Source organism: Poecile atricapillus, chromosome 6, assembly GCF_030490865.1.
Source record: "Poecile atricapillus isolate bPoeAtr1 chromosome 6, bPoeAtr1.hap1, whole genome shotgun sequence".
Taxonomy (NCBI): Eukaryota; Metazoa; Chordata; class Aves; order Passeriformes; family Paridae; genus Poecile; species Poecile atricapillus.
The window spans coordinates 13,263,577-13,279,331 of record NC_081254.1 but is presented as its reverse complement, the minus strand read 5'-3'; the positions used below and the strand labels follow the sequence as shown (position 1 = coordinate 13,279,331).

Genomic DNA, 15,755 nt, shown 5'->3' with positions numbered 1-15,755 from the left:
TTAGCACTATCTCCTTGACAGAAGAATTGTGTGCGGAGAGAGGGGATCAGGTAGGAATTCAAGTCTAGTCATTGGTGTGAAGTAGGAATGAGCTGTAGCAGAAACTACGTTTGGTTTGTGTTTTTTGGTTTTTTTTTTAAAGGAATTCAGGACACTTGTGTTGGTAGAGTGGTGTTCTTTATCCTTTGGTTAATGACACTGGAAGAAAGTACTTTTAGGGTGTGATCGATATCCTTTTAGCTCTGCTCTTGTAGGATATAGTATGTTGTTGCCTGTCCTTAGAAGGTTGTCTTGTTCAAAACTATAATGCCACTGAAACAGGAATTTTTAGAAATAGCTTCCCAAAAGTCCGGAAAAGTGCATTTATATTGAAAAAACAATGTGCAAGTAAGTTACATGGTTGGCGTTTTGTTTTATGTTTGTTGATCTTGTTCTCAGATGGACTTGCTGAAGGTGCAGTCCAGGTCTAAATAGCAATCATGGAAAGCTGATTTTCTGGATGGTGTGTTCTCTGTGTGATTTTTTTTTTTTAATGTAAGTTGATCCAGTTAGCTTCCTTTGTATTTGTAGCATTATCTCCAGTCCCCAAATCAGAAGAAAACTCAAGTCTTGCTCTTGTTTCTGGGCACAGGCTTTGCCTGACAGTGCGCTGTAGACAAACTAATCTTACTGTTTCCTGTTTAAAGCCTCTTTCCTGTCATTCCTGCCTCCTTGTGGAGAGCAGGTGGCAGAAATGAAGGAAAAAGTGTGATCTCCTGCTAGAAGCAGTGTCTGTGCTCACCTTCGTATAGGTGACATACATAACAGGACTGCAAGGAGGGGTGTTCTGGGCTGCCTTTTACTAGCATTAGGCCTTGTAATACTTAATGAAAGGACCATAAAAAGCCCTTGTTCTGAGCCCTAAGATACTGTTTAATTGGGCTGCTTTCCTTGGTGTTGAATGCATAACTCTTTGCTCTTAGGTGCAGCAAGAAAATTGTTGCCACAGTGTCTTGTGAATTTGGTTATATCTGGATGATGAATGAGTTTATTGTATGCTTCTAATGAATAACTGAGGAATATTGGATTGCTTTGTTTGGAGGCTTGTTGCATATAGGTAAAAACCTTACAAAAGAAAGGCCTTGTAAAACACGGTTTAGGCCTTGCTAAGCTAGCCTGATAAGTTCCCATGAGACTTGAATCCTGTAACAGTAGGAGTTAGCACAACAGTCTGTTCTTGTAAAATTACAGTTCACACCTGTGAAGAGGAGGATCCTACCCTTGAGAATCCTTGAAGAAAATACGCAAACATCTGGGTAAAGAGAGAGCCTTAGCACATATGCATACAGGCACCTTCTAACCAATAAATGGAGTGGCAAGAGACTTACTAACCAATTAGGATTAAACACGATGACTTTGAGATCTTTGCTTTGTATAAAAATAGGCTGTAACATCAAAGTATGGCTTTTGCTGCTGAAATTTTGGAGTGTTGTGCCCATCATTGCCTGACTCTCACAGTGAGAGGCTGACCTCTGATTTTCTCAGAGGGTATTTTTATTTAATTTATGAAGCTTTAGTGGGTGGCTATTAGTGTGCCACTACCTGTAAATGGGTGTTTGGAAAAAAGAGGAATTTTTCTGCTGATGAACTGCTACAATTGATTGTCATAGTCTATCAAGTTTCTCATTGTGGATTAGGTGTGGCACAGTTTGAGCACTGATAAGTGTGTTTTGATCTCCCTGTGTTAGTTCAGAATTCTCATTGGGGTGTAGGTGAGGGGAAGTGGAGTTGACTGAGCGATAGTCAAAACTGTTCCACAGATCCTCCCTTTATTCTTTTTTGCTTTTACAAAAAGTTTCACCTGGGTGGGGTATGGAAAAATCTGTGAATTTCAGTCAAACTTTAGTTGTGAGCTCTCTGTGCCATGTTGCTTTGCACTGTGGCTTCCTGTGTCAAAACTTCCTCTTTTTTGGTAGAACAGACTTTCGTACTTTGCCACCTGTGGTGCTTTTCTTGGGCTAAGATGGTTGCAATTCACCAAATCCATGACCATGCTGTGGTTCTCATTTTGCTTCAAGCTGAAGTAGCTCAGATGAAGTAAATCAGACGCTCAAACAGTAAATGGTGCAGGCTGTTACTAAAGGGACATTAAGCAGAAGTTATTTCTAGATACAAAGGTTATATTCTAGATCCAAAGGATGGTTGTGTGTCTTCCTCTCTGGTATTGCCCAGTCCTAAAGTCTCTGGCTCTTCCAAAGCTGTGCTGTTGGTGGCTTGGGTGGAGCTACTGATGCTGCCTTCAGCCCCCCCCAGCACAGGCTGGCCAGGAACAGGATCCTTCTCCTTGATCCTTTGGCTCAATCTCAGACAAAAGTGTCTTGTAAAGGTTGAGAACAATGTCAGAGGTAGTCAGACTAAAGCTTATCAAGGTTAGAGATGTGTGAATTTTAAAGAGTAATAGTTTGGGTCTTCCCAAGAATACAGGAATCTAAATTTTGATTTAGCAATCTAAAAAGAAGGGGTGGGGCTGAAATGTCTAAGCTCTGATGAATTAATTTGAAATGCAAATTTAACTATTTAACTGTAGCTGAATGTCATATTTGAAATTGTATTGTAAAACAACTTTATTCTGGATAAAATCTGCTTTCAGATGGTCAGTCAGCTGAAAAATCATTGTTGAGCAAATTCTTCTATTTTGGGAATGTCACACATGAGGATAATAGCAAAGTGCAGGTGTTGAGGATCACCTGCAAAAGTGATCCTAAAAAATTGGATGTATAAGAGATTGCGGTATTTGCAGTTAAAACCACTGCCTTGAATGGCCAGGCTTTTGCTAAATTTTTTGACCAATCTGACATAAATCTTGTAACTGAAGCCCTCGGAGAGAAGAACCACTCTGCTTGATTATTCACATGTGAATTCTGTTACCACTTGTGCAGAAAACCTTTAACAAATGAAAATAAAATATGCTGGCCACAATAGGAACTATATCCAAACCTAGGGTTCTTAACCGGGTTTGAAAATAAATTTATTTTCTTTTCTGGTTCAAAGTGTGCCTCAGCCCATTTGGCAGGGGGGAAGGGATCACCACTTGTTTTGCTTCAGTGTTTCCTGTCTTTCTTCAGCTCTTTGGGAGCCAAACAGTGTTTTGTCCTTTTCATTGCAGCACAATTTAAGTATGATACATGTGAGTGGAATTTCTGCTCTTATCTAGGGTGAGTGTTTACCTGTGTTTCTTCTGAGAGTTTTCTGTGTCATTGTCTTTAGAAGTTGTGTAAACTTCTAAAGAAGCTGGAAAATCTTAGGCCTGCCTTCATCCTTAATCTGAACCAGAGTGGGAAAGGCAAGCGTGTAATAAACACAGGACTCTGCTTCTCTTTGATCCTTGTAGTAAGCTTTGTTGAATGTTGTCTTGGTATTGTAAAAGAGCTTCTGTGGTATTAGAAAAGAGCTGCTCTCCATTTTATGCTCCTGAGCTAGAGAACAGGCATTTATACCAAACGGATAAAGGTCTTCCATGGCAAGACCTGTCCTGAAACCCCCTGATGTAGTTGGGGCTCTTTGGCACTAATTGGCTCAGGCATTTGATGAGCCTGTGTGTGCACATGAGCTTTTGGCTTTAGGGCTTGTGTTATTTTGACATTCTTGTTCTATTTCAGGCAGGTTGTTAGTGTACAACCCCAAATATGTTCAATTGACCCAACGGCCCTTTCCAGAAAGCTCTTTTCCTCTTTTAGCAGTTTTTGTTTCCTGCTCAAAGACTAAATAATTGATACTTCAGTCTCTCTGGAAAGGAGCTGTAAGTAATTGATGAACTTGAAGGTAACAAAGTCAGGTGTTTGAGTTGCTGCGCTTGGAGCTACAGGATAAAGCAGAGTATTTGGAGGCAGCTGAATGCTGTGAATCTTAATATTTAAAAAAACTCATTTGTTCAGCTTGACAAGTTGTGTACTCTTGCTTTGGGGCATAAAATGGGCACTGAAATACCTTCATTGACATCTAGAAACTTCTGGAATAGAAAACAAAGGGAATAACCTCAAGTAACTTGGATCTGGAGACACCTGAGAGGTTGGACTTTGGTCTTTATGTGACAGCAGCCTTCTGACTGGCACGGTATGGAGTTGATTCTTTTGATGCATATTAGACTTCATGGGGCTGAAATACACCTGCAGTGGTGTGGCTGTTTCTAATAAAGGGTAAAAACAGCAAAGCTTTCTACCCTGCCCTGGGTGCTCAGTTACTTCAGTTTGGCTGCGTGGCAAGCCTGTGGAGCAGGAAGGTTTGTCAAAAAAGTTGTCTGACTTGAAACCAATAGAAGGCAACTGGTGAGGTGGCTCTTGGAAAGTGACAACAAGGTGGCTTTCTTTGCTAGGTGTCCGGCGTGGTGAGCTTGCAAAGGATATGTGGAAAAAAGTGGTCATAGTGGTGATCTGCTCCTGCAAAAACAGAGCCTGTCCAGCTGGGGCAAGTGAGAAGGGAAGGTACAGTTCAGCTCTGCGGTGTTGTTTTATCTGAGCTGTGCTGCTTATGTGGCTAGTCTCACTGTACTGTCAGCCCATTCAGATGGCAGTTTCCTGTGTTGTCACGTTTTTTCCATCAGGAGGTGTGTTTCTCGTTTTACTGAAGGCACGGGTTAGGAAATGTTTGTGTCTAAGCTCTGCACCTTCTAATTCTGCTGGCGTGCTTGTAATGAGCTGTTGCAGAGACTGAGGTCTGTGTTGGAAGGAGCACTGACTGTGTCCCTTCACAGCCTTTGTTGCCCTGATCTCGAAATGGCACAGTGTTGTTCTTGGCATCATCTTGAGAGGTGGAAAGCCTGTTTCCCCTCCCTCCCCAGGGGCGGATGCAGACTCTGGGCGAGACAGTCAAGGCTTTCTCACGACCTGCCGGAGAACTGGCTTTTGGGGGAAGGGCTGGAGCTGTTCAAGCACGGGCTTGTCCTGAAGCAGCATTGGTTTTTGTCTTTTTAAATCTTTTTCCCTGTGATGTGGTAGCATGTGCAGTGTGCTCTGCGAACCTACTTGCTATAACTCCTGAAGCATTGACTTGTTCCTGGGTGTTTGGGCTGGGACATTTATTCTGCTGAAGCGCTGTCAGTGCCTAGGATTGTGAGACATTTGTGAGGGCTGTTTTGTCACATCTTTAAGATTCTCCAGCACTGCCTTAGAGGTTTATCTTTTAGTTGGGTTTTGCAAGTTTCACGAGTGTGTTTCTTTACCAGAAAGGAGGTAAAGAGATGAATTGCATGGTGGTTGAGCTGTGTACGTGGCCACAAAGAGCCATTTTCTCTTGTGGCTTTTAAGCTGGTGATTGTCGTCCTTGGCAAGTAAAATGCAGCTGTCCTCTTTGTGTTACGAATGCAGTTGCTGGAGGTGGAAGGCAGCAAAAGAAAGCTTTGAGAGCATCATCCCCAAACCCTCCATGCCTTTCCCCAAAAAGTAGAGTTCCCCGGTGCCTCATTTGAAATGAGTGCTCCTCTGGTGTTGAAAGCATAGGTCCTGATAATTGGGGTGGGAGGGGAGATAAAAAAGAGGTTTCATGGATTGAACTCCACATCTTGTTTCCGTGACATGGAGTCAGCATTGTTTAACCAGAATAAGCGGTGAATGTTACTACTATTATCCAGCTACTGCAGTCATTTCTTAGCATTTTTAATTTCTTTCTCATTACTGGAGATCAGGTTTCCACCCTGGAATTTTTCATTTTTTAACTAAGAAATACCTTGATCTGATTTAAACTGTTAAATATCTCTTTTATTGTATGTAATATATATGTTTATATAGATAAATTCATATATAGGAATATTCAGTATGAAGGCTAAGAAATATGGTGTGGATGTAGACAGACTGCACATAATATCCAAAGCAGGGAACATTTATAAGAAAGCAAACCACAAAACCCAAAGCAAATTACATGCTCATCATTTCTTTGTTGTATATTGCTATAATCAGTCTCAGGGGTTTTTTTTCTCATGAAAAAGGAAAATGAAGGTATATTCTTTTAGACTGAAGTATAGCTGGGGACCGAACAAGTGGCATTCCTGGAAAAGAAGAAAAATCACAATATGTATAAAAGTTTAGGGTGTTCTCTGAAGAAAGAGCGTATTTGTCAGCAAAGTTGGTGACTTTCTGTCCTTTTTTTTTTTTTAATGATATGATATGAGGTGCTATAGCAAATGAAGAGACCATTTCTGTTCTTGAAATCTTTTGGTCTGTGTGGAGGTATGGGAGGGAGCAGAGAGTATGAAAAAAGTTCTGTTACTTTTGGATTACTAAATAGAAGTAAAAATATTCCCCAAACTGGAAGTTCTGGCTTCTCAGATAAGATATTTGCTTTGTAAGGCTTCCAAAACCTTTTGTTAGAAGGGGAAAAAAAATCAAATTACATGCTTCTTTTAAATAAAGACTCTGAGTTTTGCCGTGCAGCTGTTGATGTTGCAGAGAATGGGTGTGTATCTGCTCTCATGAGAGGTAGTAGAAAGCAACTGAGAAGTTTGGGTCAGCTAAGATTGTTCTGGTTACTTGTTCTGACAGGTTGTGCACCCTGGGGTGTATAAATTCCTGCTCAGAATGACTAATCGGCTTCTAGGTGTTTCCCAATACCTGAACTTTCTGTGAAGTAAAAGGAAAGCATGACTTGTAGCTTCCTGTGTATAGTGAATAAATTGCAGCACGGGCAAGGTCCTATTCAGATGAAACTGATCAATAGCTGTATTAAAGAAAGTTTTCATAGATACACAATATTTTTCTAAACTTTTCTAAGATGTTAATGAGGCATCTATTGAGCTGTAGTGATAGTATCTAGTGTTGTTTTCACTTACTTCGGTGTAATCCAACTGAGTTTTAACTCCAGAGGTTTATTTAATAGTGCTTTTGATAAGATCGGTGGAGGCCCTACATCCTGTGCTCCTCCTCTTCTTTCTATTTCTTAAATATTAATAAAGATCCTTACAAAAGGATGTATCTCTCTTCTACTGTGTTCTCCTTATGTTTGGGAAATTGCTGGCTTTTAGATGAGGTTTACATGTAATGTTTCCTTTTCTGTTTCCTGTGCTATCTCTTTAAGTCAAAATGTGGAGTATATGCTTTGTTTGCAGTCAGCTACTTCGAGCAGATTTTCCTTGAACTAGGTAGGAGATCCTTGCCTTTTAGTTGACACCTTTGTCAAGCACCTCTGTATGTTGAAGCAGAAACTGCCTTATCTGTTCAGTTACTACTTCAATGATTCCAGGGTCAGTAGCATAAATGCACTAAAATTCTGTGGATAATTGAGTTGTGCCTCTCCTCTGTGTCAATAACTAAAAATACTAGTTTGAATGTACATTGTCAAGACTTCCATTGTACAGCATCCTCAGCTGGCATTCTGACCGGCTTGTGTAAATGAAAATACGGGATCTTTGGAACATCTTTTATTTTGCGGATTATATTGTTAATATTAGTAGTAGCTTTTATTTTGCTGAATAGGAATAAATACTTCTTCACATGGAAGCAAGGCCAGCCAACAGTAGCTTCTGTATGGAAACAGTGAAAAGTGAAATTGATAGAACTGCTGTTGTCCTCTGTTACAGCTTTTAAATTGCTGTAGGAACAGTACTGAATTCTACTTGCCTTTTACAAGTCTTTAGTGTAGTTCTGTTAGTTTAAGAAATCAAATGACCTGAAAATATTCCATGAATCATAGCTTGAATAGCTCCTTGAATTACAGTTGTGCAGTGTAGAGCCTTTATGCCAAAGGATTAGTGATGTAAGTCAAGTGGGCAGTTCAGAAGAGGTTCTTTATGACCATGTAGCTTATTCCCAAAAATATGGAGTATCCACTTTATGAATGTTACTGAGTTCTGAGCACTTATATGGTATTTTGGGTGCAGCTCATCTGCACAGAAGTAGTGGCTTGGCCAAAAGTGCAGCATAAAAAGTGTGAGGTATAGAGACCTGGAGTGGAGCTCTTTTGAATTCTGCTTCCTTGTTTGGGGTTTGGAAACACTGGTGTGTGTTTCTGACAGGTTTTCCTAAGTTGTTGTTTGTGATGCAGTAATAGAATAAACCCTGGTCACTGAAACATGAAACCCTTCCCAATAGGTTGGGGGTTTGTTCTTCTCTGGGGGATTGTTTTTTAGTGCTTACAGTGGAGCACCTTCTGCTTGAAATACTCTTTGAGGTCTTTGAGTCTTCAGCACAGTACAAAATAAGGGTCTCAAAACATGATGTTTTAAGAATTGTCTGGCTTTGGCCACATTTTCCATTGAGTTCTGAGATTTTTTTACTTGCCGTTATTTTTCTGGTGAAACAGGATTAACCTATTAATGATACGTCTTTCATCACAAGTCTTTCAGGTTAAAAAAAACCCCAACTTTTTATTGATTAATCCCCAAGTTTTTTCTAAGAATGAGCGAATATTTCTCTGCTCATTCACACTGCAGCAGAACCAAATAAACTGTACTTGTATTCCTTAAGAGATGATTGCCTGTTCTTTTTGAGGCCCTAGTCTGAGTTCCTTGGAGACAGAATTGCAAAATGACACGTTCACTTGGAGTTTGAGTCATCAGCAGGACTACTGTGTTTCCAGGAGCAGATTAGCCTGTAAGAGCATCAAATCCTGACAGTTTCTCTTGCTTTTTTGCTGTACCAGCTCAGCCCCTTCACATGAAGATTTGATGACTGGCACCCAGATACTGTTCTGAACATTAGGACCCCTTTGGTGGTCAGCTTCTCTCTAGGATGTGGAAAGAGCAGTCTATAGGTGGATCTTAATTGATCTGTTTTTAGAAGGCCCTAAGAACATCTCTGAATTTTGCCTAATCAGGGATTAGGCTGCCTTTTACCTTCACAAAAACCCCTAATGACTGAGCACCTTCAAAGAATGACAGTTGTTTTTAATGGCACCATGTCTTGAATGGACTGATACTTTTTGATTTAGATTTGGTCCTGATGGAATAGAATTGAGTCATATCGAAACAAGTCTTAGACCAAAGTACATCTCTTGCTGTGTTTTAAAAATTCTTGCTTCTCAGCATATTCTTCTTTGTCCATTTGTTTCACATAGATGTAATGTTTTGTATTGATGAACAGTGGTGGAGAAGCCAATAACTTGGCAAATGACATTTTTTTTCCTCTTGCCTCAGTTGTGCCCCTGTTCCCCCAGCTTCATATGTTTCAGTGTGTTGGCTTCAGGTGTGCTGCTGGTATAGGTTGGCACTAGAGGAGTGCTGTGTTTCCATGGACACACTGAAGTACCACTGCTTTTGCTTTCCCATCCTTGTTCTCCTGCCAGCTCCTGACTGCCCCCACACTGGCATATGTATATGCTCCAGCAAGGTATTTTGGAAGGCTTAAAACTGTTTACTTCTTGGTGTATGATATAAGATTACAGGATTGACCTGAAGATTTGCTAGTGGTTTGCTGTGTGGCTGTTGGCTCCACTGAGCAGGTGGATTAATGGTTGTGGATTTTAGGAGGAGCAGGGAAAGGGATCAAGACTCTCTCTAGTATTGACTGAACTTGGAACTTCAGTGTGACTTAGGCCTGTCCTGTAAAGTAAATGTCTCTGGAGGATTAAAAGACTTTTTGGACCTAAATCTAGAAACTTACTTTGTTTCAGTTGTTCTAGACTTAACGTCTTATCCATGAGGATTTCTCTGCATATCTGCATTAGATTAGTTAATAGGTCACATCATCTGTTTTATGAGAGTTAGGAATATACATTAGGAATATCACTGCTGTAGCATTTTGAGGGTAAGAGTAGAATTGTGGGTGTCGAAAAGCTTTGGAAATTGCAGTAGCCTCTTGATGAATGACTACATTTTTTCCCCTCTCACTAAAGCTGTAAACACCAAGACAAAATTATATTCTACCAAAGCAGCAGTGCTCTGTATTTAATTTTTAGGAATTCCTTTTGCTGTGAGTGGGTGATAACTGTCAGCTGACAGAATGTGACTTGCTTTGTCTGAAACACAGTAGAGAACGTTATTAGTCTGTGCTGCCCACATACTGCTTTAATCTTCCAAGTGTTTTTAGTATTGCCTAACTGTAGCTATGCAGCCTGTGCTGTGAACAAAGTGAATTACTGACATAGCAGATTTCTAGACTGCTAACAGATGCCTTCTGTGTTAGGAAACATGACTGCTTTTAGTATAAACATGGGGAAGGTGGCTGTGTAATCTTGAGTGGACTGCTTCATTTGTTTGTAGCGTTAGGGGGGAAAAAATATCACATAACTGCACTTCAGATTTATTCAGATGATCATAAGCACAGAGCAAGCCAAATCAGATCTTAATATAGGCAGGTGCTTTGGAAGCTATTATCTGTCTGAGGAGCTGTGTGCTGTTACAGGACAGCTTCTTACTAGTAGTGGTAATACACCCTTCCACCCCCCCCATCATCTCCGAGCATTTAGAGGTGTGTATGTTGAAAAAAGTATTTTGCTTTTTCATTCTGCTAAAATACTGTGATTGGTATTGACTGGGGCATCTTAGGAGTTGTGTGAAGCGTGGAGGCATGTCTTGCAAGCTGGTGGTCAAAATGGTGAGGTAGGGGGGAGTAGTGCTTATCAATAAGGATACTTTTAATGCTCTTATTCCTGTGAGTAGCTGGGGTGAAGCTGGGGCTGAACAGTTGAGAATAAGTCCAGTGCCAGGGAGGGTAACTGAACAAAAAGTAAATCTTCAGATGATGTTTGTACTTTAAGTTCTGAAATGATGTGCTTGCCTTTTTGCCTCGGGCTGTATTTTAAGCCTCTTTGTCTAGCAGCACCTGATTTTTGCGAAATTTAATGATGTGCTAGCTAAATGCAACCCACTGCTTTCTCTTTTGTAGATACAGCAGCACCAAAAGCAATGCATTTATGTGCATTTTGCAGCTGCTGCTCTGGTCTTTTATCAGGTTCCTGATTTTCAGAGGGAGGAGACAGAACAGTGATGAAGGTCTCAGTGTCTGCATCTGGAGAATATATTTACACTGGCAGACAGTGTATTGCTGTAAAATGGGATTACACTCATGCAAGTGGAGTCTTGGACTCTTGCTCAGATTAGTGGGCTTTTGTTCTTGCACCCTCTCTTGCCCAGGCACATCAGACTGACTGACTTGGACAAGTCTATGCATAGTGATTGTTGAAATATAAATTGCTGTTTGGAGCTAGAAACTGAAATTAATTTGGGAAAACCAGGCTTTGTTCCTTCTCTTATATTCACTCAGCTGTGGACTTAATAAACAGGAGAATGGTGCTTAAGCAAGAGTTCTTTGCTATGATTCATAACAGTTGTAAAAGTTCCTAAATTTTGTCTGTAACATTGGATGGGTTGCGAAGGTCAAACTAAATTATAAAACTCATTTTATGTGGTATTACTGGGCCACATATAGGATGGTCCTTTGTATATTGCCATAAAGTACAATTTCCTTTGTTTCAGCAAAAATTAAATGGTTTTTTCTATAAATGGACTGTGTGCATTAGAAGTTATAAGGTGAAGGAAGAAAACTTGTTTTCAGTGTTTGGTTAAAATTATATGGATGTCAACATCTGAACTCCAGAAAAACCAAGCTCAAGTATTAATTCACATTCTAGTGTGTATTGGATGGGTTTCTCAAAGCCAATTTCTGTTTCTTCTGTAAGTGGGAGTGTTTTTTATACTCGGGTGCAGATTCCTTTCTAGGGAAAAAAAAACCACCAAAACAAACCACCCCAATAAACCTAGTTTACCTTCTCATGGTTGTGGATGTGGTGCATTTCACTTCCCCATTCCATAATCTGGATTTCAGACTTACCGGGTAGGCTTGGTTTTCGCATGCTGTCTGTGAATGACCAGGGTGGCACAGTACATTTTCTTAGCTAGGAGGTGCTTGAAAATTCTGCATTCTTGTTTCCTTGCCTTTGCAAACCTTCCACTGACATTTACCTCAAGGAAGTGGAGGATTGAAATGTTGCTCATCTGTCTTAGGTAGCACTCAGCTGTCCAGACTGTGAGGGTTGTGCAAGTGTTCACTCTTGCTCTGAATTTACTGCTTGTTCTGTTTTTCTTATTTCTGCATTTCTGCAGAGGTGGGAGTTGCGGTTGTACCTTATCTCTCTCTCTGGTGTGTGTAAGGAAGCAAACCAAAATCCACAGAGCAGATGGGCTTGAAATGGGGGGACTTTGGTTCTTGAGAATAAAACCTCTTACAGGAGATGATCTGGTAAAGGAACACACAAATATGGAAGAGCTGGGTACAGCTACCTTTTGTATTTAGCAATCCATAGATACCGAGATATTCCAGGTAACCACTTTGGATATTCTGCTAACTGGATTGCTGGATGTGCAATCCACAGAGTTTTGTGGATAAGTCCAAGCAGCCATCTGCAGAAGTAAAATAGTTTTGAAAGAATGAGAGGGCAGATGAGTGTGAACTTGCTGATGTAGATCTTCCTAGACTAACTGTATAGTGAGTTCCCTTTGTGGGTGTGACCACCCAGTTACAACATTAGGGTTCTTACAGATAAGATTATTAAGCAACAGATACCAAAAGGAAGTGTAGGGTTGAAAAGAAGTTTGAGCTTGACTTTGAAAATACCTCTGGATGGCATATGGTACAGATTACTGTATTCCCTTTCTTAAGAGCAAGAGGGACCTGGGAAAAAACCTTTATTCATGAAATCTTTACCTAATCCTATCATTCTTTCTCTTCTGTGCAGACGCTGTGCTATAGAAGATGCACTATTACCGATATTCTAATGCAGAAGTCAGCTGTTGGTATAAATACTTGCTCTTCAGCTACAACATTGTCTTTTGGGTGAGTACAAAATTTAGAGGCTGAAATAGATTAGGCATAGCTAAGTTTTATTAACTTCATTGCTCTGTTTAGAGAGTACAAACTGAAATAGTCGCCTGAAATCAGGAAACTGATGTATAGTATGCCCCAGGTGTTTTGTAATTGAAGCAGCTTATCCTATATGAGAAATTATAATTGAAAGTGTGAGGACTCAGTATCCATATTACCCATGTTTAGTTGCTTCCCTGTTAAAAGAATCCTCTTATAATGTTTCTTTTCAGATCATCTTTGATCTTTGGGTGGTGTTGCTCTAAATACACTATGCAGGAAAGAAGCAAGCTTCCTCAGATGTGTCAACAGCTGGCAGCACATATCATGCTCTGTGGGCAGCAGAATTGTCTGATATACTCTTGAAATACTTAGCTGTGGACTAACCAGCCTGTAATGTTTGTTTGGAATTGTGGGTGGGAAAAGGTACAATAATAGATGAGTAGTTTTAGATGTGTGTGATGGTTAATGAAGCACCTGCCTTGGAAAAGAAGGCCTTTAAAGGTTAATATATAGTGTTGCTCTAGAAAGAGTTAAGATGCCTGTGAGGGGAAGGTGAGGAAGCAATTTGGATATACTGAGTAATTCCTTTTGGAACTTTCAGGTCAAATGTTAAGAGTTTGCACCTGAAGTCCTAGGAACTGCAGTCAGGGAAAGGCATGAGTAGTCCTGGAAAAATGCAGATCCAATGACTTGTCCAGTGCTAGCAGCGAAGTTGCTGAAAACCGCAGAATTCTTTGCTACTGTCACCACCATTTGTTTACTAGTGCAATTCTTTAATGTGATACTGTAGCATTAAGCCAGGAGAGTTATCCTTGTGTGGATACCACAAAAGATGTGTAGAAACTTTTGTTCCATTAATTGTTAATTTGCTACAATATTGCGTAGTGCAAGTGTTCATTAGGGATGATATTTTCTGTGTTGCAGCTGAGGATGCCTTCAACAGGTCAAAAATCGTGCTTACAAGCCATCATCTCTACAGTTCCTTTCTTCTGTATTGTACAGTTTCCATATCCCATAGAGGAGTGTGGCATAGTGAGAAGTAAGACTTGCCAAACTGTTCTGGTTTTTAGAGAAATCACTTCATAACTATATGGATGCTCTTCAGCAGCTCTTCATGGTGGGATATGTGAGAAATCGACACTCTTGTTCATGAACATATTAAGATTCTTCTAGACCTGTTTTTTTTCTAGTGAGTGTCTCATGAAGTGGGGTCTATGACTGACTGTTTCTGACAACCTTTTAAAAACAGATTTTTTTTTTGTCTTCACTGTAAGGGGAAGACTGTCAAGAATTTACCTCTGTTTTTTCACAGGAATCAATTTTGTATCTTTTTTCTTCTCTGCAGTCATTACACTTTTTTAAAAACTGTATTCTCTTGAGATGAATGATGAAGATCTAAAGATTTTTCAGTTCTTTAAAGAAAAACTTTTTTTTAAAGAGATGCCAAAACATTGAGGAGAATTCACAATACACACTGTGTGTTTCAGCTGATCCATTGGCTGGAGGAATTAGCTTTCTGAACAGGTACATGTAGTCTTGGTAGCTTCCTCAACAAAGGGGTCTGATGCTTCTGTTGATGTTATCAGGCTGACCTAGTAAATGATTCAAAGCTTCAGCTCTTCTGATAAGATTTTTGGCACCTTTAGTTGTAGAACAAGCTATGTAAATGTTGAAGGCAGACACCCCTAAAGGCAATCCATGAATCATTTAGCTGACACAAGGATTCAGGGGCCTGTGAAATCCCGCTGGCTGGGATGACTACAAATTCACCATCTGTGAAACAGAGTAAATTTGCTGTGTGCCTTAAGCGAACTGAAGGACTATAAAGCCAGAAGGAGAAATGTAACCATAACAAGCAGCATTTAAGGAGGGAATGTTAGTTTTGATTCGCTTTCCTTGGGTTGCAGGAGAGGTGCTTCTGGAACTTGTTTGTGAACATTTGTTAGTGAGCGTGGCTTTAGAGGTGGACGAGGGGATGGGTTTAGCTAGATGTCAGAGGGCCTTTTGCCCATACCAGCTGTTAGACCTCTCCTGTGTTTCAACTCAGGACAGTTTATGCACAAACCATGTGCATATAAATAGTTGCATTTGTTCTTCTGTCATACTTATTAAAGGTAAATGTTGCCTTTCCCATTGTAGCTCTAAAGATATCATAGAGTGTATAAACTTTAAAGCATGTGGTGATGTAAAATCCCAGAATTTTTGAACTTTTCACTGAGTGGTTACTGCAGTTTGTGTCATGCATCAAATGCAGTTCTTATAGATTGGGATGAAACAAAATACTGAGCTCTAAGAGGGCAAATATGACTAATAATGGCAAGCTCAGTGTAATCACCCTTTAGAAATCTGTAAATCTTCATTCTTTGGAAGTCACTATTTTTTTCAGTTGAGTGACTTGGGAATAGAAAGTTCAGTTGTGCGCTGCTGGCTTGTAATATCACTTCCCTGTTCTTTTAAGAAAGGGAAGGGAGGCCATAGGAAGGCTCTGCCTAGGCATGATTTTGTTGTGTGATTACTTTGTTTCCATCTTGCTTTTTAAGCATGCTCACAAAACTTAGCTTGTCCAAGTACACTCTTGTTAATGAGTGGTGATAAGGCAGTACAGCCATTAAGATAGCCCTGCAGAGAGCAAGATAAGAAGGCTGGACCTTTTTGTGCTTGAAAATTGGTGGTTTTTTTTTGTTGTTGTTGTTGTTTTTTTTTTTTTGTTGGTTTTTTTTTGTGTCAAATAACTTAAATAACTTCATTTGTCTTGGTGCAATTTAAAGACTGCAACAGTGCCAAGTGAAGAGCTTGGTTTTGGCACCTTTCTGTTCTGAGTCATTCTGCAATTGAGTGAGCTCTTCTGTGAAAGCTCTGGTGCTTGCTGCTTTGCCTACAGTTGGAAGGCTTTTTTGGGGGTAGGCTGAGAATTGCACCTCAGCTGGGCCATGGCTGTTTCAGTGAAGTGAACGATTGCATGTGGGCTCTACCAAAGCCTTTTAGGTT

General features: G+C 40.2%; 1 protein-coding gene across 1 annotated transcript in view; it reads left to right on the top strand.

Annotated features, from left to right (window-relative positions):
- Positions 1–15,755, top strand: part of TSPAN14 (tetraspanin 14) — a 34,900-nt gene that overhangs the window by 1,474 nt on the left and 17,671 nt on the right. Inside the window, exon 2 of the mRNA XM_058841614.1 lies at positions 12,640–12,737. Coding sequence (XP_058697597.1) covers positions 12,657–12,737 — 81 coding nt within the window. The 5' untranslated portion in view covers positions 12,640–12,656. The remainder of the gene's footprint in view (positions 1–12,639; positions 12,738–15,755) is intronic.